At 49.6% G+C, this 25,014-nt stretch overlaps 1 protein-coding gene across 1 annotated transcript in view; it reads right to left on the reverse strand.

Moving 5' to 3' along the window:
* The window catches only part of MDGA1 (MAM domain containing glycosylphosphatidylinositol anchor 1), a gene marked incomplete at its 3' end in the record, with an annotated part of 148,439 nt that overhangs the window by 8,167 nt on the left and 115,258 nt on the right, over positions 1–25,014 (reverse strand). Inside the window, exons 11-14 of the mRNA XM_081997850.1 lie at positions 21,918–22,095; positions 20,845–20,868; positions 13,544–13,696; positions 12,200–12,334 (exon numbers count right to left, since the gene is read on the reverse strand). Coding sequence (XP_081853976.1) covers positions 12,200–12,334; positions 13,544–13,696; positions 20,845–20,868; positions 21,918–22,095 — 490 coding nt within the window. The remainder of the gene's footprint in view (positions 1–12,199; positions 12,335–13,543; positions 13,697–20,844; positions 20,869–21,917; positions 22,096–25,014) is intronic.

A 25,014-nucleotide genomic window follows, 5' to 3' on the forward strand; every position in this document is an offset into this window, starting at 1 on the left:
CTCATCAACAGCAAGAAAACAGAGTCTTGGTCAGAGTTCGGAAAGCACCACTGTCCCACTTCTACTCATGAGGCATCCCCTTCAGCTTCAGAGAGGCACTGGGCATGTTCAGCGCTGTGCTGCAGGCTGGCTAATTGCTATGGGACATTCTCTTTCTGCTTCATTATGGTGGGGAGGCCATAGTGAAAGGGATCAGGGGAATCAAAGCCCCCAGTTCCCTTTTGTGGCTTGGACTTTCTGGGGATATAAACAGCAATATGGTAAGTTTTGATTGGCAATTTTTCCCCTACAGCAAACCTGTGAAAATGACTTCTATGTGGCTACCGGGAATTTTCTTTGGATTTTACTGTGGATTTAAAAAAATCAAAGAAACAAACATATTTCCAACCCTGACCTCCTAAACCACCATCAAATGAGGATGAGCTTGAAGCAACATCCCCTGACATGGCAATGCTAATTGCACAGATTGATCTATGATCCATCACTATCTGACCTGTCTGGCATGCATATGAATTTTGGGACAGAGGGAACAGACCAGCAGAGAAGCAACAACACTGTGCTGTAAAGAGGCAAACTGGACACGTGGCTGGACCCCTAGGTGGGACATGCTGGGGGGGCAGAGCTGGGGCATGCAGGCAGTGGGGTAAATTCAATGGTACGGTCATGTCTGCCTTATGATGAGGAATGTGAGTGCTAACGGGAGGAAGGCAGCTCCTTCTCTCCAGCACATCCCCACCTGTCTGTGTACATGGAAAGCAGATGGTGATATGGCAGGAGCAGACTTGCAACGGAGCTATGCTTGAGCTCCTTTGCTCATTTGATCCATGGCCTAATTAAAGAAAGCGTTGGCATAGAAAGATGAATGATACAAGAATTTCCATCTTTGATGCTGTGTGTACAGAACAAAATCCTGCCACCCCTTTTCATGGAAAATTCCCTCAGAGGTTGTTTGTGACCAGTAACAGCCTTTCTATGCATGGACAACAGGATGTGGTTTAAGGAATTCAAAAAAGGGAGGAAAAAATCTGCATGCTCCATAATGTTAAATGAATGCTATCTCAGAAGAACAGAGGCCCATCCAATACGCAGCCAGAACAGAGTAGAGGGAGGGTACAGAGCCTGGCATTTAAAAGACAAGAATCAGGAGTCCTCGGGCTTTTCACCAACTTCATGTCCAATTCATCATACCATCTTGCTTAATCACATCTCCGTCCGTACTTAAACATTTTGCAGGGGACGATGTGGACAGACCGTGTTCTTCCCTACAGGACAGATGGGGTGTCTGTGACTCTCAGCCCCAAGCTCAGCTGTGTTTTCACAGCCCCTGGATGCCTCTGCGGGTAGCAGCTCTGCTCCCACGTGCCAGCTCACCGCACTGCTGTGCTGCACGGCGCCTGCCCATGGCCAGCGCAGGAGTCATCACGGCAATTCATGGCAGAGCTGACCAGCTGGGCTGCAACATCCCTGGGACCAGGCTAGGAGCAGGTTCCTTCTACCTGTCACCTGCTGAGCCGCGGCCCCGCTTGCCTTCAGTCCAGACACTCAGCCTAATAGCTACCAGGTCCTCAGTTTCTCCACACCTCCTGGAGACCTCCTGCCTTCTGTAGGCAGAGGGAGGCAAGCGGGCAGGATGGTGCCTACCACTCTCTCAGCTGGACAGTTTCTTGTTTACAGCCCAGCAATGAGGAAAACAAATGGCATCTTGGGCTGAGCAAGTCTCCAAACATCTGAGCTCCAGCACCTGTCCCCCTCCCTCGCCAAGCCCGGCGAGGACAGCCGGCACTCAGCCCGTGGGGACCAGGCAGCCTCTGCAGAGCTGCTTCTTCCCAGCCCCAGCTCAGGGGCCACAAACGCTTTCCCAGAGAAGCGGTCACTGACCCACATCAATGGGACTGGGAAGCACCCAGTAGTCTCAGGGTCAATGATGGGAAGGACCTTAATGTGTGCCCCCGAGCAGGCCGGTGCTTGGGCTGCCCTGCTGGTCTCCTTGTCCCCTGGCAGCCCTGGATATGCTGCCAGGCCCCGTTCCTGCACGTTGATGCTCCATCGTGAGATGGAGATCCCCCCTGGGGTTCATCCTGCCCTGCTAAGCCCCACCTCCACGCTGGCATATGTAGCAGGCTGGCTGGATGCAGAGAAGCTCCCGTTTGCTCCGTGTCCTCTGTGCCATGGTAATTCGTGCTAACACCCCAGCTCCTTGCGCGACTCCCTGCATGAGCCGTGTATGTGATAATTTACAACATCTGTCTATCCATACACCTTTCTACACAGAGATTCTTTCTCATGGAATTTCTCACTCTTCGGGAAATATCATCAGCCCCAAAGGGAGGAATTTGCATTACAAGAAAAACAATAAATTTGTCAGAAATGTCTCCTGTTGTTTTATGCCCCAGACCTGCCTCAACAGCTTTTTATCGAGACCTTTGTAAAGGCTAAGGATGTGCACCCTTAGACACGTCCCCATCTAAGAAGGAGAGAGATGGACGTAGCTGTGGAAAGAAGTTTTGAGATATTTTGCGCTGAACTCCATCTCTAGAGATTAAGAACAACCTGCACCACCCCTTATCCAGGGCTTGCCCTTTTGCTCCTAGCAAGCATACCCCATACAAAAACACACACAGGATGTAGCCTGCCTGAAGTCACGGAGCAAGATGAGGTCTAAATGCAGTTGTGCAGCCCCTCTTCTATCCTAAGAAAGGAGTTATTACCTTTCCATAACCCCTGCTTCTACCTACGTAGCCAGAGAGTTCAACCTTGCCTTTTGGAAGCTCTCCAAGCAAGCCTCCAGCAACACGATCTACATAAATGCAGAGCAGGCAGAAAACAGACCCTTCCCAGACAGCAGTGTTGCATTCCTTGCTGAGCTTGAACAGGTAAACTAGGCAGTTGGATCAAATCCTTGGGTTTGTCTGTTTAACAGAAAAACAAATGAAAATCAGTGAAATTCTGTTGGGAAGGAAGATGTACTAAAGGTACAAAGTGTCTGGTCAAGGAAAGCCGGCTGTAGTAGCAGAAGGAAACAGGATTTCAGCAGAGCAAGCGGAAAGGGTGATTCAGGGGTAAATCTGGAGCTGGCCACTCGCCAGGGCCACGGCTGTGCACAAGCCCAGCGCTGCCCCTGACTCAGCCGCAGGCAGGGCGGAGGGAGCCCCGGGGGCTCAGCACTGACACGAGTGCCGCTGCCGTTGTGTCTCCGCGCGGCTCCTGGCGCGCAGGATGGGACGCGCCGTCGGGGATGCGCCCCCAAAGCCCTGACTCCCCCGGTGCAAAGCAGGCAGCTTCTGTGGGCAGCAAAACAGCCCGGTCCTGCTGCCTTTACTGTGGCCCCAATCCTCCCAAACACGGCACCATCTTTCCCTTAATTAAATGAGCAATTGTGGGACTGTTTCTGTGGCCATTTCTGGTGGGCAGGTGGGGCAGGGGGAGAGAAGGCGTGTGAATTAGCCTTTATGGGGCACGTGATGGGGAAGGGGGGCTGGCCCCAGCTTCAGCTGCCAGTAAAACCACCTGCACAGGGGTTTGGTATGTCCTCTTCCAAAGGAGGCCCAGAGGGTGATATGGTGGGGTCAGACTCGTGTTTGTCCTAAGTAGGAAGACAGCCAGTGTTGGTCTTTCTTTGTCAGACACACCAACCTCTCTCTTCTCACTTGGCAGCCTGTATCACTCTCCACTCTCCTGAAGTTGAGCCCTGTAGATTAGAGCGTCTGAATTAACCTCAAACCCCAGAATGGACTGTCTGGATTATGTTACTAAGGCCCTACAGAGGGTAGATGCCAGACCATGATTTCTTATTACAAAGACCAAGTCCAAGGCAAGGCTTGAGACCTACTCGGATGAAGTGGCTGTGAAGAAGAGCCTCCACAGGCAGCAGTGCTGGCCAGCCCATGGACAGGATCATTGTGCTTGCTCTGTGCCTCAGGCGAGTGAGCTGCAGCAGCCCATCTTTCTTTTCCTCCGATGTTTTCTGGAACCAAGCTGCCTGAAGGCAGCCAAGCAGCTCCTTTCCTCTCACTGTTGCTGTACCTGGTGGTCCCCAGAAGTGCTGGGTACCACCTTAGGAAGGAGAAGCCAGCCTAGGGGAAAATGGGAGTACGAGGAACACAGCAAGAAGGAGACCATGTGTCAGCAACTTTTCCCACCAATTTTGCAGACTCAATAAGTGGAGTGAACCATAGTTGGCTGTGAGGTCCGCTTGCTCCTTGTTCACCCTCTGTTTCGTGACATGCTCAGATGACCCCAGGCAAATGCTCTCTCTTCTCCCAGCTTTGATAACGGGCCCTTTCATCTTTGCCACCAGAGACAGCGGGGTCCCAGCACAGTTCATGTGCTCAGCTCTCAGACTGAGAGCACGCACTGTGCTCAGCTCTCTCGGACGAGCTGAAACAGAAGTCTGCTGCATAGACGCTGCCAGGTTTAAAAGAGCAGAACAGCCAGGCGGGGGGAGTCTGCCTGCTTCCCTTCCCTGGGCAGGCGTTGCAAAGACCTCAGCCAGAGAGGAGGGAGCCTCCCAGAGCCCCCAAAATATAAGTGGTGTGTGTGGGACAGTTCCTGCCAAAAGCCCTGCAGAAGCAGATGTACTTACACGGAGGAAGACTTTGCCTGTCTCTTTTCTATCCCTATTAGCAACCTATTTCCCCATCATCACCCAGCCTGTGGTCTCTCAGTCCCAGGAGCCAAGCGCAGGGCAGCTGCACGGCTGCAGGGCTTGGAGCAGATGGGATGTTTCAGTGCGGTGCTGAAGGCAGCAAGACAGCAGGAATGAGCAGCTGAGATCACATATTCTTCCTGTTGAACTGAAGACACCACTTAAAATCTGTTCTCTGACCTTCTCCTCTGCCTGACTCAAGGACATGTGAGAGGTGAATGTTTCAGGCCTGGGAAGTGGTTTGCTGCAGGAAGGCTGTTAGAGGAGGTTGTGTTCCCAGCTTAGAGGCAGGGTGCATTATAGCAGGAGGCTCCTTTCCCATTTCAAGCCTGGCTGTACTTTCACCAGAAAAAATTCCAGGAGACTGGCTGAAACAGTGAGACTCCCAACCTGGATCTGCAAACGCCATCAATTCAAGTGCTGGGGTGCCTGTCATCCCTACAAGGCTCTCTTTGGGAAAGGCAATCACTCCTGGAAGTAATGGTGGTGACTGACGCTTGCTAAGCATTTTTTGCTTTTCTGGGCAGCATTTCAATACATGTTACAAAATCATGTCTTGTTGAAGATCAAGAACAGATTGGGATGGTTGCACAAGTAGTGCAAGATAGTTGTGCACTCTGCCGCCCAGCCATTATGCTGTCAGAGTACCCGGGGGGTCTCCAGATGTGCACTTAGAATGACCAGCTTCAGTCTCCCGTCGTATAACTATGGCATTGATGAAATAGGTAAAGGTCCATGGAGAGAACAGAAGAGTGACCTGGGAGTGCTGAAGAAGTAACTGGATATGCACTGAGAGCTCCCATTTGCTCTTAAGTGTCTGTTAAGTTTTATATCTAGCAATTTCAGGGTCTGAATAATTGATGCAACACCTGATGTCTCAGAAGACCATCATATTGCGGTGTATCCTTACAGCTACTCACTTTGCTGAGAGACTGGAGGAAGGGAAGGAGATGATAGCGCCTTCCCACCGGACGAGTAACAGTGACTCAAATCAAGTGAGTAGGAGCAAAGATGGTCTGTGGGGATTCAGGGCATCTGCAAATTAATTGGTGTCACCCGCCTGTGCCCCTGACAACCTTCCCAACAAATTCTGCAGCAGGAATGTGGTCAGATCATGACTGGCAAGACAGAAGAAGAGGACTTTTGAAGAAGGCAACGTTTCAGTGGCTATCTGCACTGGGAACTTGATTCAGTGATGCACTTTTAGTGAAGGGCAAGGAAAGTCGGGTATCAGTGCACCCAGATTCAAGGTGCTAAGCAGAATGCCTGCATTGACATGAAGACACGTTATTCATGGAATAAAAATGATATATAGCCAATCCACATTTGAATACCTTTCCCTCCTCTCCATGTCTTCTTCAGCTTTACATGCTAAGCTCTTTGGCTTAGGGATGCTTCAGTTCCACATCTGCAAGCTGCATCAAGCATGCTGTTGGTGCTCTTTGTAAGTAAACATCCAGTGAAGGTATAGGCACATAGTATTTACTGGGCTCCAGCAAGAGTAACTGAAGAGAGTTCTCTGCCCTTGATCATGCAGGAAGTTTGATTAGATGATGTATTGGTCCCATCTGGTCTTAATAATCTTTAAATCTATGGCTCTAATCCAAAGTTCACTGAAGTCTTTAGAAAAACAATGACTTCAACGGTCTTTGGTTCAGAACCTACAGAGCTTGTATTGAACCTACAGAGCTTGAATGACACTTTACAAATACATGGTTATCTTGCCAGGTATTTATAATCCTTGCTCATGGTCATGGTATTTGACTAACTTCCCCAAAAAACAAGCAGATACTACCAGAAGAGACCACAGTCTATCCATACCATAGCCCACAGGAAGCTGCTGGATGTCTGCACAAAACATTAGCCAAATACACATCTATTGACAGAGGAATGAGTAAAGCCAAGAACCCATCTGAATAAATGGACAGAGTATTAAAAAAATTGAATACATTTTTTCATTACAAACTCTTCACTTAACTCCAACTGTAACTTGTTTTCAAGAGCCTAGAAGGAAGTGAATCATACTTATTAGGAAAATCAGTCTTCCCTCGATCAATCCAGTGATGTAATCTCTACCATGTAGAGTTATTGCACTGGAGATAATGGCATGGATTTCATGAATGATGCATTTGCACATAAGGCAAACTTTATATATGCAACAGAATGCAGCTACCTCCGGTGTGCCACCTGTATAACTGTGTGCAGTAGCAGGGTGCTGTGTTCATAAACGAGGTTTGGGTAGGAACGAGGGAGCTACAATGTTGAATCTTACAGAAAGGACATCTTCATGGTTCAAATTGCTTTTACATTGATATAGTTGGTACCTATGCGTCTGCGCAACCTGACAGCTCTCACTACTGTCACTTGTCAGAAACAAGATGTCGACACATTGCATCTGTGCATCATCCACCACGACCTCTCAGACACACCTTTGCACTGGTTGCATTATCTGAGTTGAAGGAGTAAAGAAGCAGTTCAGTTTGTCAGGCCTTCCAGATCTGTGTTTCCTACTCAGCTGGAGGGTGTCAGTGGTGACACCATCAGTGTAAGCAGTCTGCCTACAACCCAATGACCTCTGTGAAACAGCTTATGGCTTTCTTGAACTTGGATGTTGTGGCAAGTGATCTGATCAGGTCTCGTCGTTTCTAGTGACTCAGAACCCAAATCCCTTTTAATCCATCCCAAGCACTGTTGTCACAATATCTTAGAATATCTTAGAATAGAATAGAACAGAACAGGAAAAAGAAGAAAAGAGAGGAAAGGGAAGGGAAGGGAGGGAATAGCTCAGTTGGAAGGAACCTACAGTATAATCTAGTCCAACTGCCTGAACACTTCGATCACCTCTCTAGGAAGCCTGTTCTAGTGTCTGATCACCCTCTCAGTAAAGAAATGTTTCCTAATGTCTAATCTGATCCTCCCCTGATGCAGCTTTGAACCATTCCCACATGTCCTGTCACTGGATACCAGGGAGAAGACATCAGCACCTCCCTCTCCACTTCCCCTCCTCAGGACGTTGTAGAGAGCAATGAGTAGTTAACAATTTCCTTGGAAGCTTCCCATCCTGATTATACATAGGCCAGACCTAGCTGGGGTGATCAGATAAGGTCTGTGTCAGCACTAAGCTGGAACAACAGCAACTTTAACTCTCCATGAGGTTCATAGATGGTGGACACATGCCAGAAAATAAGCCTGTTCCCTGATTTCTGGGAGAGGAACTGGCGAAGGTAAGACTGTGACACTGCTAGTGTAGAAAGGAGGCTCGAAGTGCAAAAAATTGCAAGCCCAGAGCAGGGTCTTCAGACATTGCATTCAACCAGGTCCAGCTCTTGAAGCCCAGGACCTGACAGTTTCACTACAGGATGCAGCTGAACAGTCCCATCTTGGGAGGTACCCCACAGTGAGGTGGGGTCTTTGCCTTCTCCCCTCTCTGAGGCTGTATCCTGTCGTAAGCCTGTGTGCAGTGACTACTTCTATTAAAAATACAGCAAAAATAATTTGAAAAGGGTCTACCACTAAGCTTACAAATCAGAAGTAGGCTAAAAAAATGCTGTTTGGGTACATCCTACATCACTGCTTGCATGTACATACCCCTGTAGGCAAATAAACTCTTTGACACAAATGTTTTCTCCATGAGCATGGTCACTGGCTCATGAGATAGGGAGCTATGGCATTAGCAATCACTGTGTACCATGGGGACCACAATGGCAACACAAAAAGTTAAATCCTCTGAAATTTCCTCGCCCCTCTGAACAACCACCCTCCTGGGGTCTGACCCTGAAGGCATCTCTTGCTGCAGAGTCTGTGAGAGCATCCAGCAGTGGGCAGGAGGCTGTGCAGATCATAACCTGGCTACCACTGAGCTAGGAGATGTGAGAGAGTTGGCAGGGGACTGTGGTGGGAGCAGTCTGTGGGGACACTGTCCCCTCAAAGCATCCCCCTCCCAGGCAGCCCCTGGGAAGGCATGAAGAGGAGTCTGATGGCTGAAGCAAGGACTTGAGGATCTGCTCCCACCTGCAATGCTGACTCACCAAGCCAACATGACAAAGTGGCCTTTTGAACTTGGAGACTGGTTGCTGCCTGCCATGGCTAGCTTCCTCTCCTGAAGAAAGCAAGCAATACTTTGTTTGATATATATGTGCCTGCCGCAAGCAAGGCACCCTTGCTCTTGAATGTCTGGTGGAAACGGGATTTCTTTCCTTCCCCTCCGCCTGATTTTTGTGTTTGGGCTGGCAGGATCGTAGGGCAATGAAAATACTCACACTGGAGGGGGCTGGAGGAAGGAAACCCAATGACCAAATAACTTCAGAAGAACGGGAATTGCCTCCAGGGAGCTCCCCTTCACCCTGCTCTCTCATCAGCTGAGAGATATTCAACATCACCCTGCTCTGCTAGTCGCTGAATATTTTATGCCACGGCTATAAACGCTCCATTTGTATTCTGTTTCTCTCTTTCGTCATATCTATTATAAACGAGTAGTGTCTGGGAACTCTCCCAGGGAAGATTTGCCTGGATGGCTATGGATATTTTATAGTCAAATTGTGAGAGTAAACCAGCTTTCAAGCTCTGTAGAGGGGGAAAAAGGTAATAAAAGGGTTATTAAAAAAATAAATAAATGTCGGGATTTTATACGGCTCCTTTTCATAGTGACAGAGTTTTGGGTTTGGAGCTGAAGCTGCTAGGAGAGGCTTGGGCTGGGAGATGTCCTCTTGCGGGCACTTGTCTGCTAACCGAACCAACTTGATACGCTCTTGCTAAGTGCTGCAGCTGGCTCAGCGGGGCTGGCATCTGGCTCGGTAGGACTGGGCTGGCACTAGGTGAGCCAGGGGTGGTGGCCATGTCTGCAGGCATCAGGGATAACTGGCTATATGGTAAGCAAGACATGGCCCAGGGTTGTAGCCACCCCATCTTTACCTTCATATTGCTGCATACATGATACAGGTAGGAGGCCCAGGGTCTGTCTCATTTGACGGGAGAAGTCCTAACAAGGAGCCCTGTATCTAAGAGGGGAAACTCTCCTACAACCTAGGGCTAAAGAAGAAAAGCTGAAGAAACTTGCTTTGCCCTCAGGCAGGCTGCCTCTTCCCCAGGGGACTCTGAGAGGACTTCAGTCGTCAAGGGCATAAGCTTTCTGGCAGGGTTTCACAACCTCTGCACAAGCAAAACCAGCCAGGGAGTAACCAAGGCGTATTAGAAATGTAGATAGCACCGTTAGACCTGCTGGTGAAACAGAGCGTGTCCCAAACACAGGTTCGTTCGCGTGCGTGCGGGGATGAGGACAGCTATGCCAGAGTGCTGCCAGCGTGACGGTAAGGAAGAAGACCGAGTAGGGTAAGAGATAGTAAGTAGCATAGTGGGAATGATGAAAACCAGACCATTTTAAGATTACTAGGCATTCTGATTTTTCCCTGGTATGTAGAAGAGAAGCCAAAATGTATGTATGCCCTGGTATGTAGAAGAGAAGCCAAAACTACTACAGAATATCATGACTGGCCCTGAAAGAAACTCCAGAGCAGAGAGCAGATACAAGGTACCGAATTTCAGTTTGCAGACAGATATATTGTGTGTTTGCTAGACCAAGCCACGTATTCCACAGGCCAAGAGAAAAAGAACTTTTTATCATTTCTTTCTTTTTCATTCTCTGACTCTTATCTAGTCAGTCTAATTTTAAAATAATTTATTCACTCTCAGCTCAGCAGCACCCACCCTGGAAATCATCATACGGCATTAAAGAGCCTATCCACCTCACTCGAATCTATCAGCCCCTTTGTGCAACAAGGGGAAAAATGGGGAAGCAAACATTGGGGGGCCACAACATTGAGTATGAAGGGAAAAATCAACAGATATTTAAGATGCCTGAACCTGAGGAAAACTCAGCGACTTTCTTAGGTCTTGGGAGTCACTGTATCTTTTGCTCTGGGCAATTTGTGGGTGGAGAAAATGAATAAAGAGTTAAAATGCTAAAAGCCAAAAACCTGTAGTGAATTGATTCTCTGGCATGTCCAGTCCACCCCATCTCCAGACAGACCTCCACATGAGAGCTGTAAAACAGAACTCTCTTCCAAAAGCAAGCAAAAGCTGATGGGCTTTTTACTTTCACTGTGAAATGAATTTGGAAATACGAGACATAGCTGTATTCCTAAAGGAAACAAAGCAAGGAAGCCTCCCTCCCTCCACATCTTCGTTCCTTGCCAGTCTCCCACCAGTCTGGGCCACCCTTCATTGCAATCACAAAGAATGAGATGCCTTTCAAAGCCTCCAGGAGAAGACATGCAGGAATTAGGCAGCAAGGTTGACTGACCACAGCGGACAACTGCAGGGAACAAGGGAGTGTGCCAGTCAGCATTAACAGCTGGACTCTGTCAGCTAAGCAAGACCAGCAGGTCCCAGAAAACCTGGTGTGAACCAACCCTGACAGTGCTCTGCCTGAGTAACCTGCTGCCGGTGGTGTGGAGACAACACGGAGCAGCCTGTCTGCAGGGGGAATACAGGTGTGTGCAGACACCGCCGACCTAGCCGGCCTCTGACCGCAGACAGCAAATATGAGCCCTCAGACCAAAGACAGAGATGGAGACCGGTTCAAGTGAACCACAGCCCAGTCCTTACCCCTGGTACCCACGGGGTCAGGGTTTCAGCCTCGCCCCCACTGAGAGAAGGAGATCCCAGGTTTTGCAGGTTAACCTCTCTGCCATGCCACGCGTGCGCAGAGACATGGTGGTCGGACTCAGGAACACGCTCCCTCCCAATGACATCGACGGTGCCGAGCAGAGAGCTGTTAATTAACCCCGTTTATTGAAGGGCGGACACATCCCTGCCGGGGCCCTGATTTTTCAGTCAGGCTCCAGTCCAGCAGGTGATTAATAACCCAGCGTGCTGTGGGAAGAGTACATCTATTATTCAAATTAATGAAATTATAATCAAGAGGTGACGAATTAGCAATTGCTCCTTGACTGGATATGGAAACTCATTAGTGTGCCAGGCGCTTCTGGGGTGCTCGCTGCACTCATAGGCTTACAGTTAGAAAGGAGGGAGTCGGGCAGAGCAGACAGCCCCTTGGCACAGCTGAGGGAACACGCATCCTGCCCACCCCAAAAAAGCTGCGGCCACCACAGAGCCCTCTGGCCCCACAAAGGCCCTCCACCTCTGTCTCCTCTCTGATGGACAGACTGTTCAGCTGGTGTCCTGCTGCCCGGAGCAAGGTGGCTGTGGCCAGGAGTGGGGAAAATGTGTGCACATGGGTACAATGCTCTCTTTTGTGGAGGGTAGGGAGTCTTATGCTGGAGGAGGAGCGAGCCAGAGGGGAAGGGATGATGGTTGCCTGCTAGATACTGCCCCAAGGATGGGTTGCAACAGCCTCACCACCCTGACACTGCGAGGGTGTGGGTAAGGGACAAGTATCTGAAAGCAGCAGCCCACCCTGGCACTTTGAGCACTGGAGTAGCACTCTCACCCTCCTGAATCGCCAGCTGCAGGCACAGCTGGTGGAGCAAGAGGCTGGAGGTCTTTCCCGACAGCCCACACTAGGCTCGGGATTACCCTTCCCCGGAGGGTACTCACCGATGTGCTTCCCATACATGTGGTAGTAGAAGGAGACACAGTAATACTTGGCAGTAATGTTGTAGAGGGGGCTGATGAGCCGGGCTTTGTCTCCCGTCACCCGGGGCCGGGACGCCTCGATGAACATGTAATAACCTACAGAATGAGAGGGAAAGGTGGGGAAAGGGGCAAGCAAGGGGATGCTGGAATCTAGGAGACATCTCCTCCTCTGAGGAGGAGTGCCTTTCTCTTCCCATCTGCCCTGCACCCACCGTGATCCTGGCCGGAGACACTTGCAGGATGCCCGCTGTGCCTCCCCTGCCTCTGCAGTACTTAGAGGAGAGCAGGAGAGACGGGCATCAGCAGACCTGCTCTGAGTGCATGCAGGAGATGACTCCTTGAACGTGCACACACGCATCTGTCTGGGTGCAAAATGAGCCTTCCTCTTGCAGCACGAGGAGCCCCAGAGCTGGCTGCACTGTGTAAGGAGAAAACCGGGAAAAGGAGGGAGAAACCGTTCCAGCCTGATTTCTCTGCCTCAGGCAGAGGGAGAGAGGATTCTGTATATCTGGCCTAAACAATATTGTTATCTAAAGAGAGCAATACCAAAGCAGTTGTTAACAACACAGGGAGGAACAGATTAGCTATTTAATTTGTTGGCATTGTTGTCAATGCTCGATCCGGCTGGTGTACTGAACACTAATGGGAAAAGCCGTTTCCTTAGCTGGCCATTGGATGTTTCCCATTTTTTCGGAGTTCAAAGATTTTTGCTTGCATACAAATTTAGTCTCCTCATTAGAGAGAGGAGAAAGTAATATCCAGCTAAAATTTAATCCGTGCACAGCTGGCGTGAGCCATACACGACACCAGTCTCTGCCAGCTAGAGGTGAGGCACTTGCTGCCACCCCTGAAGGCAGCTCCTGCCTGGTCTCTCACGCTCCTGCTTGGTACTAAGGAGACCTGTTTGCCTCTCCAAGACCTTCTCTGAGGAAGCAGCTGGCTAAAACCAGCAGGGCCATTTCTAAGTGTTAGAGATGTTCTCCTCCTTGTTTACCCTTTTTTGACTTCAAAACAAGCATCAAATGGGACAAGGGCATTAGGCAGCGGGCAATTAGCTGGTAACAAGAACTAATGCTCACGCTATCCCCTTAAACAAAGCCGTAGGCGTTTTAATTGTGTGTTTAATGCCAATCAGTAACATGCAAATTAACTGCTTGCTCCCTGCTCCCGGTGCGGAGGAGAAGCGTGTTGTGTGGAAAGCAGATCAGCGCTCCACCAGCTCCCAGAGCCGTAGGACTCCTGACAAGCTATGGCGTGTGCCTCGCCTCCACAGCCAAGCCGAGAGAAACCCAGACGTGTGCCTACCCTCCGGTGTACCGCTGATGTCCATGGGGGGCCCCGTGTTGACAGTGCGCTTGGGGTTCTGGGTCAGAGCATTCTGCCGGGTCCAGTCAAAATTGTCCATCTTGTCCTGCATGAAGCCACAGATCTTCTCATCCTCAAAGCGGCAGGTGTTATCTGTGGAGAAGGGAAGGGGCTGGTCAGATGTTGCTTTTCAAACCTCCTCTCCAAGGCTGCTTGGATGCTTGCATCAAGTCTCACAGCGCTGCTACGTCACCACCGAGGCTCTGCATCAAGCTGGCGACAGATGGGAAGTCCCCAGCCTCAGGAGGAGGCTGAAAAGAAATATATCTGTGATTAGTATGATTATGGAAGGGTTAATCCAGGTTGATGGATGTGATGGTCTGACGAAATGGAAGGTGGCTATTGGGGCTAAAGAGAAAGAGAGATTCTGCTGGGAGGACTGATGGGGGCAAACGTAGAGGAGGGTAAAAAGAGCATTGCAGGCAAACAGGCCACAAGAGCTTTTAAACCAGAACAAATTGATGGTAGAATAATTCCCTCAGGAGAGAGAAAAAAGCACCAGCAGATGACCCCCTCTTTGGGCTATATATTAAACTAAACTATGGCACACATGAAAAAAATCATCTGTGGAGAAGAGGTTATCTCAGTGCTACAAATGTGTCATTTAGCCAGAGTACATTAAATTTATACCAGCTAAAAGGTACATTTGATATCGCAGCTTATGTTGGTTCCCCTAACAAAATAAGTCATGTAGGTAAAAGACTTTTATGTAGGATCAGCTACATGTGCAACAGGGGTTCAGTTTTATTGCTATCGCAGGACAGTCACACCCTACAGCAATATTGTAAGACAGGTGGAAAATGTTGTGCATAAACGTAACCCAGTAGGGACTTGCAGAGATTGGAATGAATTGGACTTGACCAGGCTGAAGATGGTAATCTTTGTGGTAAAATGGTAGTTCCTGAGCCACAGATACAAAGACCAAGAACCCACTTTGCACTGCTGACATGGTAGGAGTGGGAGAAGAGAGGCAGAAGAGAAAGAGAAAGCAGGCCCAAGACCCGATGTGAAAATTGCTTTGTGTTCTGAAAGGTCCCTGGGCAGAAACTGGAGCTGGAGAATGGGCTGAGAGTGGGATCTCAGACCTCGTGAGTAGCGCAGACACAGTAAGCACAGATCTCTTTACCTTCTGCCTTTATGTAAGAGCAAGGATGTGTGCTATGAAACTGAAAGACAAAGTTCTTAAAAGCCATGAAAGAACACATACAGAAAGGAAGATAAGGCTCTTGCTAAGGGCTTGGGATGTGCTAGAAACCTCATCCATGGCATGCTGGTGCAAGACTCAACTTCTTGGGGTTTACCCCCCACACTGTTCCTGTTATCATGTCTGGATGAAGAGAAGCCCAAATGCCTACTTGGGCTCCTGCATTTCTGTATCTTCAGTGGTGGTTTGCTCTGGTTCCTGGGCAGGAGGCTCTCTGTCCTAGCGTGGGTGACTCTGGCAGGACATGTAGGGCAGAGCGGGGTCAGCAAACTATGGGCTGGGTGCCAAGGATGGGGTGGGCAAGGGAAGCTTTCTGCAATGCCAGGGCCAAAAGCTCCAGACATGGTAGGTTGTGATGGTAGGAGCTTCACACACCTACCACGCACACCAAAATCTGCCATCTTGTACCAGAGAGGAGAGACTGCCTATGAAATGAATAGTATCTTGACTCTGAGATGCTACACCTCCCAGTTCCTACCCTGCAGCTAAGGCATGCCCCATCCCCTCCCACTTGGAAATGAAAAGGACCATCATTCAAACAGACATCAAAAGCCTGCACACTCCTGTGGTAGGCAAAGGGGTTCCCCCTTCTTGCCTGTCTCTCCCTAGCATCCCACCAAAGCAGTGAGAAAAGAAGAGGCAGCCTCCTGATGTGTCCCACAAAAAGGTCTTCGCCACCAGCGGTTGGGCGCTGTGCTGCAAGCCAAGGGCTTGGCTCACTGACCAGGGCAGCTGGGTTTTCTGTAAGCTCAGTGCGAAACGCTGCTCCTGCGAGCTGAGCACAGCCATCGGGAACTCGGCTGGGCTGGCCACTTAACTGCTGATTAACCCTGGCGAAGCGCTTTCCGTTCAATCCGCTCATTTCTAATTAGCATCCTAATCCAAATTAGCCACTTCTCCACAGTGCCGAGCACAGTGGGCCACACGGCAGCTGGAGCTGGAGGAGGAGGGAGGAGCAGGGAGCAGAGGTCGGGACAGATGCCTGCGGGGGTCTCAGGCAGGGCAACTACATGGATGGGGATGGGGAGGGCCTCTTTCATCCCCAGGACAAGGAGATGGAGGGGGAAAAGGGTGAGAAAGGAGCTTCTAAGGGTCCTTCCCCAGCCCTCGTGGCTGAAGAAAGGGAGTTCATGGCTGTACCAGACACCCACTGGTCTTCAGAGGGCTGGAGCCCACAAGCTTCCTGATATTGCTGGGTTGGTCTAACACCCCTGGCATCTCTCCATCCGACCGAAGACAAACATCTGTGTGGCTCTAGCTCACAGGTTGCCAGCTGCAGTCAGAAGACACGAGTTTTCTCTTATAATGGCATTATCCTACACAGCAGCATCCACCGTGACTGTTCTTTTGCAATCAAAGGACCGGGATGGTTTGCACCTCTGACCCTGTTGTGCATGTGGACTTTCTCCGGCACAAAATTCCCTTAACAGGGAATTATCAGGTGAAAAGTTGTAATGCAGAGGCCAGCCAGGCAACTGATTGAGAGGGAGCAAGTCCACAAAGGACGAGGCACAGAAACCAAAGGAGAGGCAGATAAAGGAAAAAGCCCAAGCTCAGGTGGAGATCAGAGCAAGCTGTGCAAGAAAAGAGGATTGAGGACAGTATTCCCAGCTTAGCACCAATGCCTGGTCATGCTAGGTGATGGACTACTGTGCCTCATTTGTAAGAAGACCCACACACCCATGGGATGAGACTGCTCAAAGATGACTCAAAAGCTTGAAACGAGCTCTTTCAATGCCAAAACAGGGGCCTGGCTCCATCCTCTCTTCTCACTCAAGTGCAACTAATTCCAGAAGGCAACACTTCTAGCAGAGAGCATAAAATAGAGAAAAGTCCTATGCACCACAGATATCACAACATGATCAGGCTTATGCACAACACCATTTGCTGTGCAGGACTACAGCACATTGCCTCTGCTTAGCCTGGGATCTCACAGCACTTTGCAACAACTAACAAACAAGGTTTTTTAACATCTCGATGAGGTAGCAATGCCTCTTTCTATACATCTCCTGCATTACACGTGGGGAAACAGATGCACAAAATTTAGAGGCACAGGTTTAAGGTCACGGCAGGCAGTGCCAAAGCTGGAAACAGAACCCAAGTGCTCTGTGTTCCCCATCCTTTGGTTTAAAACAAGCCACAGGAAGGCAAAGCTCTGGCATTTCTCCAAGCTAGAAGTGGAGGTGCCCAGAATAACTAGGAGATGTTCGGTGTGGTTTGGGACATTGCCAGCGTGTCACCTCTGGATGGTTATCAGCAAGGCCCACCAGGAGAAACCTGGCAGATCCAGCTGAAAAGAAAAACTTTAAATGACCTGCTGTGTCTCAGAGGTCACAGCAGTGATCTAACTGTTGACCTCGGCCGTGTGAAGCAAACCTTCTTGCAGACTCACACCATCTGCCAGGGATCCGGGCTCAGCACTGCGGTGCAAAGTAAGCTTCCTGTTTAAAAATTAAACAGTAGATTTAAATATTGAACACAGGAGTTGTTCTCTGGATTGTTAGAGGCGAGGTGGAGGTGGCAGGGGAGCTGGTTCCTCAAAGGCTGGAGGTAGCACTGTCTTCACCAAACAGATTTCCTTGGCAGGTTTTGCTGTGGCAGCAGCTCAAAGTGCAGAGATGTTTGTTCCCGGTTACAGACACCTCCCTGCATTCCCAGGGGAGAGACTCTCTGTTGTGGCTATTAGCATTTCTTGTTGCTTTGCCTTCTTGAGAAACATAATGCAGGTTTTAATTCCAAGTCCTTAGGGGGAAGCCATCCCTGGTCCTGAAATTCTGGCTGCCAGATGAATGCAAAAAACAATAATCCTATTCTAGCTGCAGACTATGGGTGAATAGCAGATGGAGCACTCTTGAATAAAATTGCCTTTGTCATTTAGCTGTGGTCTGATGACTGAAACTGGCTTGGAGCATAAGGGACCATGCTCTGAGCCTCATCTCTGTTGCAGACCTGCTGCATGACACACAGGGTATCATTTTCTCTCTGTGGAGATCAGTTTCCCCATCTAGAAGATGAAGATGTTGAAAACTGTATTGCGACCTCAGAATATGTTGGGATCCAAGAAACAGCATTTAATAGCCTTTTCCATGGTAAGTTTCTAAAGCATTTATAACCAGTAATGGAAGAAAGCTTCACAGTTCTGTAACTGGTTGGGTCATATTGGATTGCCATCTGCTTTAATACCTCCATCTGCAACAAGGGGATAATATGGCCCAGACAATCCTATTTGCCACCACGATACAAGGAATTGGTGGCAGTCACCTTTTTTAACCTTTGTGTTACACACACTCCTGAGGAATGGGCATAGATTTGAGGAATCCAACTCTAAACACTGGCTCACATCTCGTTCCTACATGTTCACACCAGGGCAACAAGCTCAGATTCCTCTGGACTATGAAGCATTATCAGTACACACAAGCAGTAGACAGTAAGCAATGAGTCAGGGTAATCTACAACAACCAGCATCTGGTACTGATCACCACCCACCACACTTGTCCATGATCCCAAAACATTTTAGCACCACACACAGCCAGACTGCAGATATGTAAGAAATAGCGTTGCTGCTCTGGAAGGGCAAGGCACACGGGCCAGGAGAAAAAAGCCCCAGCAATCCCATATGCTTCTTAACGCCCTCATCACCAAGGTTGCAAAGCTACATCTGCTAGAACTAGGGAAACCAAACCATCCACTGCTGATGAGCTGGAACAGCTTGCGGGGCAGCAGTGCAGGGTTTGGGTTAGAAAGTGAAGGCTGTATCAAAATGAAATTGCAGGGGAGAGGTAAGAAGGACAGAGCAGATTCCCCAGCGCTGGAATTTAGTCATGACATCAAAATGATCAGTTATTCTAAGAGATCTTTAAGGTAATACCTTAGAATTAAGATAATTCTAAGAGAGTTTTTTAAAGATAAATTATGGTTTTTAGAACCAGATTAACTGATTTTTAAGCATTAGAGTCAGTCTTACTGCTAACTTCTAAATATTTGAAATCCTGAATGTCTTTTGTTCACTTCCTCTGCTTTTACTTTGCTTTTGCTTTATAACCCCAGTACCTGGCTCTGTAACCACACGCATGCCTGCCCCAATGTCATTAACATCTTATTAGGCTGAGAGATAAAATGCATGAAGAAATAATTGTATTAAGTGACTCTCAGAGTTTGTAAATTAATCACCACTGTGCATGCCCTTGGATCAGGCTGCCAGAGGCATTAATCATCTAATCTTCGCCTTTCACTGGAGAGCTCTCAATGTTTGCTCCCAGAATTTGGCTGGGCAGCCTAGTGTGAGGATACCTTTACAGCTCTTTTCCCTGGGGGTGGTGGTAGCAGAGGGGAGCAGGAAAATAAGAGGTAGTAGCAGGGATTACCATGTTGCTGGGATGAGAGCCTGGGAACCGAGCTGTGGCCCAGAGACAGAGCTAACAGCCTTTCGGCTCGTATTTCACTGGCACCAGGTCTGGAAGGAAGGAGCATCTCTGAAAGCAAGTGTGGTGGGTGCAGCTTTAGGCAGTCCATCTCAAGGCGTGCACTCATGGGCAAGACCCTGATGACTGGCCCAGAGGCCCCAATATCCACCACAGGCTGGGTAACTTGTATCAAGGAGAAAACCTAAGTGTTGGGTTTCCTGCAAGAACATACAAGCTTGGCTGAGTTACCCTCCACCACAGGCAAATTTCATGCAGTCATTCTGGGCTCAATCAAGCTGCCAAAGCAACCCCAGGTGAGCAGTCTGAAGGCTCAGTTTACAAAGACCCCAAGAGATTGACACAACTAGGACCGAAGTTGCTCTGGCTTTACCAGTGATTTATGTAGTGTAAAAGCAAGTGGCAAAAGGCCAGATTTTGTCAATTCCACCTGTGGGCTGGGATGCTTGCCTCCTCTAGTGAGTACCAAGGGACACATTTTGGAACAGGTCCCTGGCAATATGCTCAGTGTTCTCAGTGAGACTTCTATGGAGAATGTTTAAAGAGGATCAGAAAGCGGGGAAAAGCAAAGCAAAGGGAATAAGGAATTAGAGCCACAAAATCCCTCTGACTCTATGAGAAGCTCCGGGTCTCAGGCAGAATATGGCTCATCAAATCGTCCTCAAAGTGGGAACGTGCAAGAGCAAACTCCTCATGGCTGCCTTAACAAGATAACCCCATACCCTGATTCCTGTCTGCCATTGCCTAACCTGGCCTCTCCTTCCCACTGCTACCCTGCAGTGCAGCAGTAGCACCTGCCTACACATACACAGTGTCATATATAAAAAGGTTGAATGCTGACTAAGCAGCTGGAAACAGGGAGAAAGAAACAGCTACATGGAACCACCTGCTCCTCATGGACCACCAGCAAGTAGTTTGCCCATCTCTGCCCAAGAGCTTTGCCTGGGCTTTTATCCAACAATAGAAGCAAAGGGACTTTGTTTCAACCCCTGAAGATGACTGCACCACTTATAGCATGCTAGAAATCCTCTTTTATTTTCGATGGGCACCATCGTGTTCTTGTTAAAGAAAGACCATCGTTCTGAGACGTTTTGTATTCTGCTCTCAACATCAGTGGGAACTCTGGGTGCTTACTAAAGATGGGCCTGCGTCTTGGCAGGGAAGGGGGAGAAGAGAGACTGTGCTCAAGGAGTTTGCAAGAGGAACAGAGACTGCAGGGATGTCAAGTGGTGTCTTTCTTGGTCAGAAGAGGATAGGGGATATACATTCCTTAAACACAGGTATTTTGGGGAGCATTTAATAATCTGCTTACTGGATGCAGATTGCTAATGTTAGGGCGAGCGTGGCTTCAAGATCACAGCTTATCTAGTCACAGAGATATCAGGTGTGAGTGGGAGGCATATCTCTGGTGTATATCTCCTGGGAATAACTCAAGGTATGACAAATGGCGTTACTTACTGGAAGTATTAGTGTATGCCATTTCATCCTCTTTTGGGCGAAAAGATTTGGCAAAAAATCAGCTGTGTATTCCAGCTGTTTGGCTTGCCTGATCTGCTGGATCATTTGACTAACATGCATTACATTCAAATCATAAATACAGAGGTCTTGTTCCTTACCTGTTGGGTTGGGATAGTTGATTGCTGGAAGAGGAAATAGAAAAACAAGTCAGAACAGCTAGTACTCCCTCAAATCGCAAATCACAATCAAAGTCTGAAAATAAAACAAACACATCAAGAAAGGTCACAGATGCACAAATCTCCTAGCAGTATCCCTGCGAAACAGCAGAGCTCCGTGTCTGCCTTGGTGATGGAACAAGATGCTGACTCTCTGACCCAAGCAGCAGCAGACTTTAAGAAAACCCCACCTAAGGGGTGATCCCAAGATTGCACAGGGGAACCCTTCTGGCAACACAAGCAGTTTCTTTCTGGAGCACCTACTGGGACATCAAAACACTTTGAGACACTGTGGAAGTTTGAGACAACAGCTATGCTGGGGACACCAGACACGTTGTCACTCCACGGGATAAGAGGGCTTTGTGAAACCATGCAAACAGAGGAGGAGGTCAATCTGTACTTTCTGCTGAAATACAGGGTTCAAAATCCTGAGGGGAGTAAAGAAATCATAGGGTTGCAGGAATGGGGAGAGTTGTGAGCTGTTGGGATGCTGGGGAGAGAAACATGGTCAATGTATGTCAGTGGGATGACCTGGGATTCAGGATATTGGACAGAGGTACAGGTTTACTAGTGACTAGTTGGGAAAAGAACTGTGCGTTCAGCTCTGGAAAGAACTGAAGCCCCTTGAAACCCTCTTACTGTTATGGGCACGTGGCTAATACACAATGTCCAGTGTCTGTCCTCTAAAATACGCCACTGTACCACAGGAAGCTGCAGCACGGCCTGACGGGGGACTGGGGTTTTGGGGCTCTCCTGCCCACAGAGTGGAGACTGCGAGTCAGAGCTGCTAAGTGAAGGATGAGTGAAGGCTGGCCCTCAGAGGTCTCTGTCTAGTGCTCCGCATTGGTGGCAACAGCCAAAATACGGCCAAATGTGACAGCACTATGCCATCAAAACTCCGCAGAGCAGAGAGGTCCACCTAAGGGTCACAGAAGGCAACATCTATGCATGCCCATGTCCCTAGGCCTGAGGCTCGGACCTGCTCTCGTAGCCAGGACCGAGGAGGAGACACCTACGTTCCATGTACCGGATGACGCGGGCAGCCATATCTCCAGCCCCAAAGCTGGTGATGGGCGTCAGGCGAACTTCATAGCTCTGAGGCACTTTCAGGTTGGGCAAGATGTGCTCCAGCAGCAGGCCCTTCTCCATTTTCTGCACAGGAATGAAGGTTTGGATGGTGTTTCTCTGAGCCAGCTGCATAGAAAAAGAACCCCCAGTGTTATGAAAACCATGAGACTGGAAACCTGACAGATCCTATTCCTCCCCTTCATACACAGACAAGTACACCTGGTTTATCAATGAGATCTTCATGCAGAATTGGTTTGAAAATTCCCCAGGTGCAGAACAGTGACCAGGAGCCTGATCTCTCCCTGAAGAGAAGCCTTGGGGTCCTCCTGACTGGGGCACAACTTGAACTACAGGTCCTGGAGCAACTCTGTGTTGGAACTAATGTCTGCAAGAGGGGAGGAATAAACCCAACTCACCTCCATTAGTGCACCACGGTCCTGTGCACACACAGCATGGCTTTTTGCCAGGATACCCTTCAGTTCACAATCACTGCTGCAGAACTCATTCATTTGCTGCCTGGGCCCTGTGGCATTTAATTTGGTGCCTTGCTGGGACCTGCCTATGGCCATGCTTCCTCAGCATCCTTCTACAGGATCCACCCTTGAATCCTAGCCCACACTAGGCTCCACAGACCAGAGCAAGGGTCTAGTTCAAGTCAGTGGTCCTCTGGAGTCACTCATAGGCTCCCTCTTTCTCTGATGCCCACTGAGGATGGAGCTCAACCATGCTAGCTGAACCATACCAGCTGAACATTGTTCAGTTTGCTAAGGCAAAGCAGGGAAGTTTCAAGAAAACAATGGGAAAAATATTGTTGTCAAAATCACCACCACTAAAAATGATGAATTATGTGTCAGTGAAACTTCCCTGCCACAGTCATGCTTGCTTGGCAGGGGAAGGACAAGAACAAGGATTGCATTGGGAAGATACAGTTTCCTGCCTCTTGCTGTGTAGTGCCTGAATGCTTGTGGCAAGATATGTTATTGGGGATGCTGATCCTGGTAAAAAGACCTTTGGCAGGGCTTTCCATGGCCCAGTGTTCACTGTCCCAGACAGCTTTCCCCTGCCTCTGATACCTCCTCTAGGTTGACAGGTTTCATCACAAAGGCAATTCTCCTGATGATAGGCAGGCTCAGTGTTCCTCATCAACTCTGAACTTACAGGATTATTGGAACAGGGATGCAGGGAGGAAGGTTTACAGCAAATCTGTCAGTGTGGGAAGTGTGGGGCAATAAAATCGAGTGAGGACACGACAGGACCAAAGGCCACCAGCAAGGCAGGGCAGGGGAGCAATGCAGATATGGCGCTTGGTAAAAACAAGCACATGCAATCCCTCCTCTGCCTGCCTCCGGCCCTAATGTACATAACTGTAAGTTCAAGCTCAGAAGCAATGGCTGCCACTGGAGAGCTTGCTGTGCCAGAGCTCTGTTCATTTCCAGCATGGCCAGGACCCAATGACCCACCTCCTCACCTGAGTTATCTCCCACAGTTTGGTCAGTGCTCAGAAGGGAAGGGACAGGGCTGGACCAGATCCTGCCATGGTACTGTGTCGGGGCAGGGACTGGCCCCTGGGAACCTGTGGCCGCATGTGGTTCTCTCAGCGAACAACAACTTTGTAGCTGCCTTTGTACCTAAACAGATCAGGGTGCAAGCTGCTCGAGGAACTGCTTTCTGCACCCTCCTCTCCTGGGCAAGATGGGGCAGAGGGCCTGGAACTTCTCCAGTGCCTTCCTCCAGCTTGGTGCCTTCCTGCGAGGCACCTGGGAGCAGTCCCGGAGGGCAGGACCAGGGCAGTGCCTCTGGGAACCAAGCACGAACTTGGCACCGGGATGCTGCCGGGATCCATCCGTATCAACAATGCCCCACCTGGCGTGGGGCATGCCGGCTGGGTGCTGATCCAGCTGGCATGCCCACCGCTCAGCCCTCCCATCTGCCTGCCCTCCTCACTGCCACTCTGCCGAGCAAGAGCAGAGCCGGCTCCCAGCGGCAGCGATCTCACCTGGAGTCGTTAGCACCAGAACCCCAATTACCTGGCAGGAGAGGAGGGGTCACAAGCCAGAAGCAGGAGGCTGGAGCAGTACAGCTCCTGGCATGGGGCTCTCTGGGGAGCGGAGCCTGACTGGGGGGGCTGGTGGCAGCTCCTCCCCGCAGACTGCCGTGAGCTGGGGCGCTGGGAAGGTGGCCAGCAAATAGGAGGAGGTCAGGAGCCATTTCCCTCATCTAGATATAACCTTTAGAAGAGAAACAAAATGGAGAGTCGGAGAGAAGCCGGAAGGTGAGATTCAGACAGTGCAAATTCCACCTCAGCTGGGACTTAGATGGAATTTGGGTATCTAAAGCCTGTGGGAGCAATGTCAAATCACTTACTCTCCCGCATCACCTAATCCAGGACAAACTGAGAAATCAGCCTCCAGTCTGGACTGCAAAGCTCTAGTTGAGTCTATCCTCAGGGGCACGTGGGTTTAACCAAATAAATACCTGGCTGCTGCCCAGGTTTGGCTGTAAAATGGAAATTAATAAAGGCATATATGGCCCCAACAGGTTGCAACTGTCCTGCTTCCCAGGAGAGACCTGGATCACTAGGTGAAGGGAAAGGCACAGCCAGCGCTCAGCACGTACCTCCTCTTGGAGCATAGGGGAAAAGTTTTGGGAGGGTCTTTTCCCTCCACCAAATACTTTCAGCCCAACTCTTCTCTCAGCCTGTGTCCTCCGTCCCAACCTGCAATTTGGACAAACACAGCAACTGGCTGCCAGCGAGGCTGCCCGCTGCACATCCTTACTGCGGTCCTGGCATCCCAACAGAGCTGGCCCGGGATGCCTTTGGAAAGATTGGCTCTTCTGGGTGAAAAGCAGCACGGGCCAAACGTCTCCTCTGGGCTGGCTAGCTGCAGCCGTCAGGAGAAAGTGCTGCCAGCAGCGTTTACAGGGCATGAAATCAGTGCAAGGGAGGAAAAGGGGAGCGCTCCAGCCAGCCGATCGCTCAGTGTGCACAGAGCAGGTGCTGGCTCGCAGTCACTAGCACAGGTCCAGCAGACAGAGACATTAAGG

The sequence above is a fragment of the Phaethon aethereus genome (assembly GCF_964289735.1).
Source record: "Phaethon aethereus genome assembly, chromosome: 3".
Classification (NCBI taxonomy): domain Eukaryota; kingdom Metazoa; phylum Chordata; class Aves; order Phaethontiformes; family Phaethontidae; genus Phaethon; species Phaethon aethereus.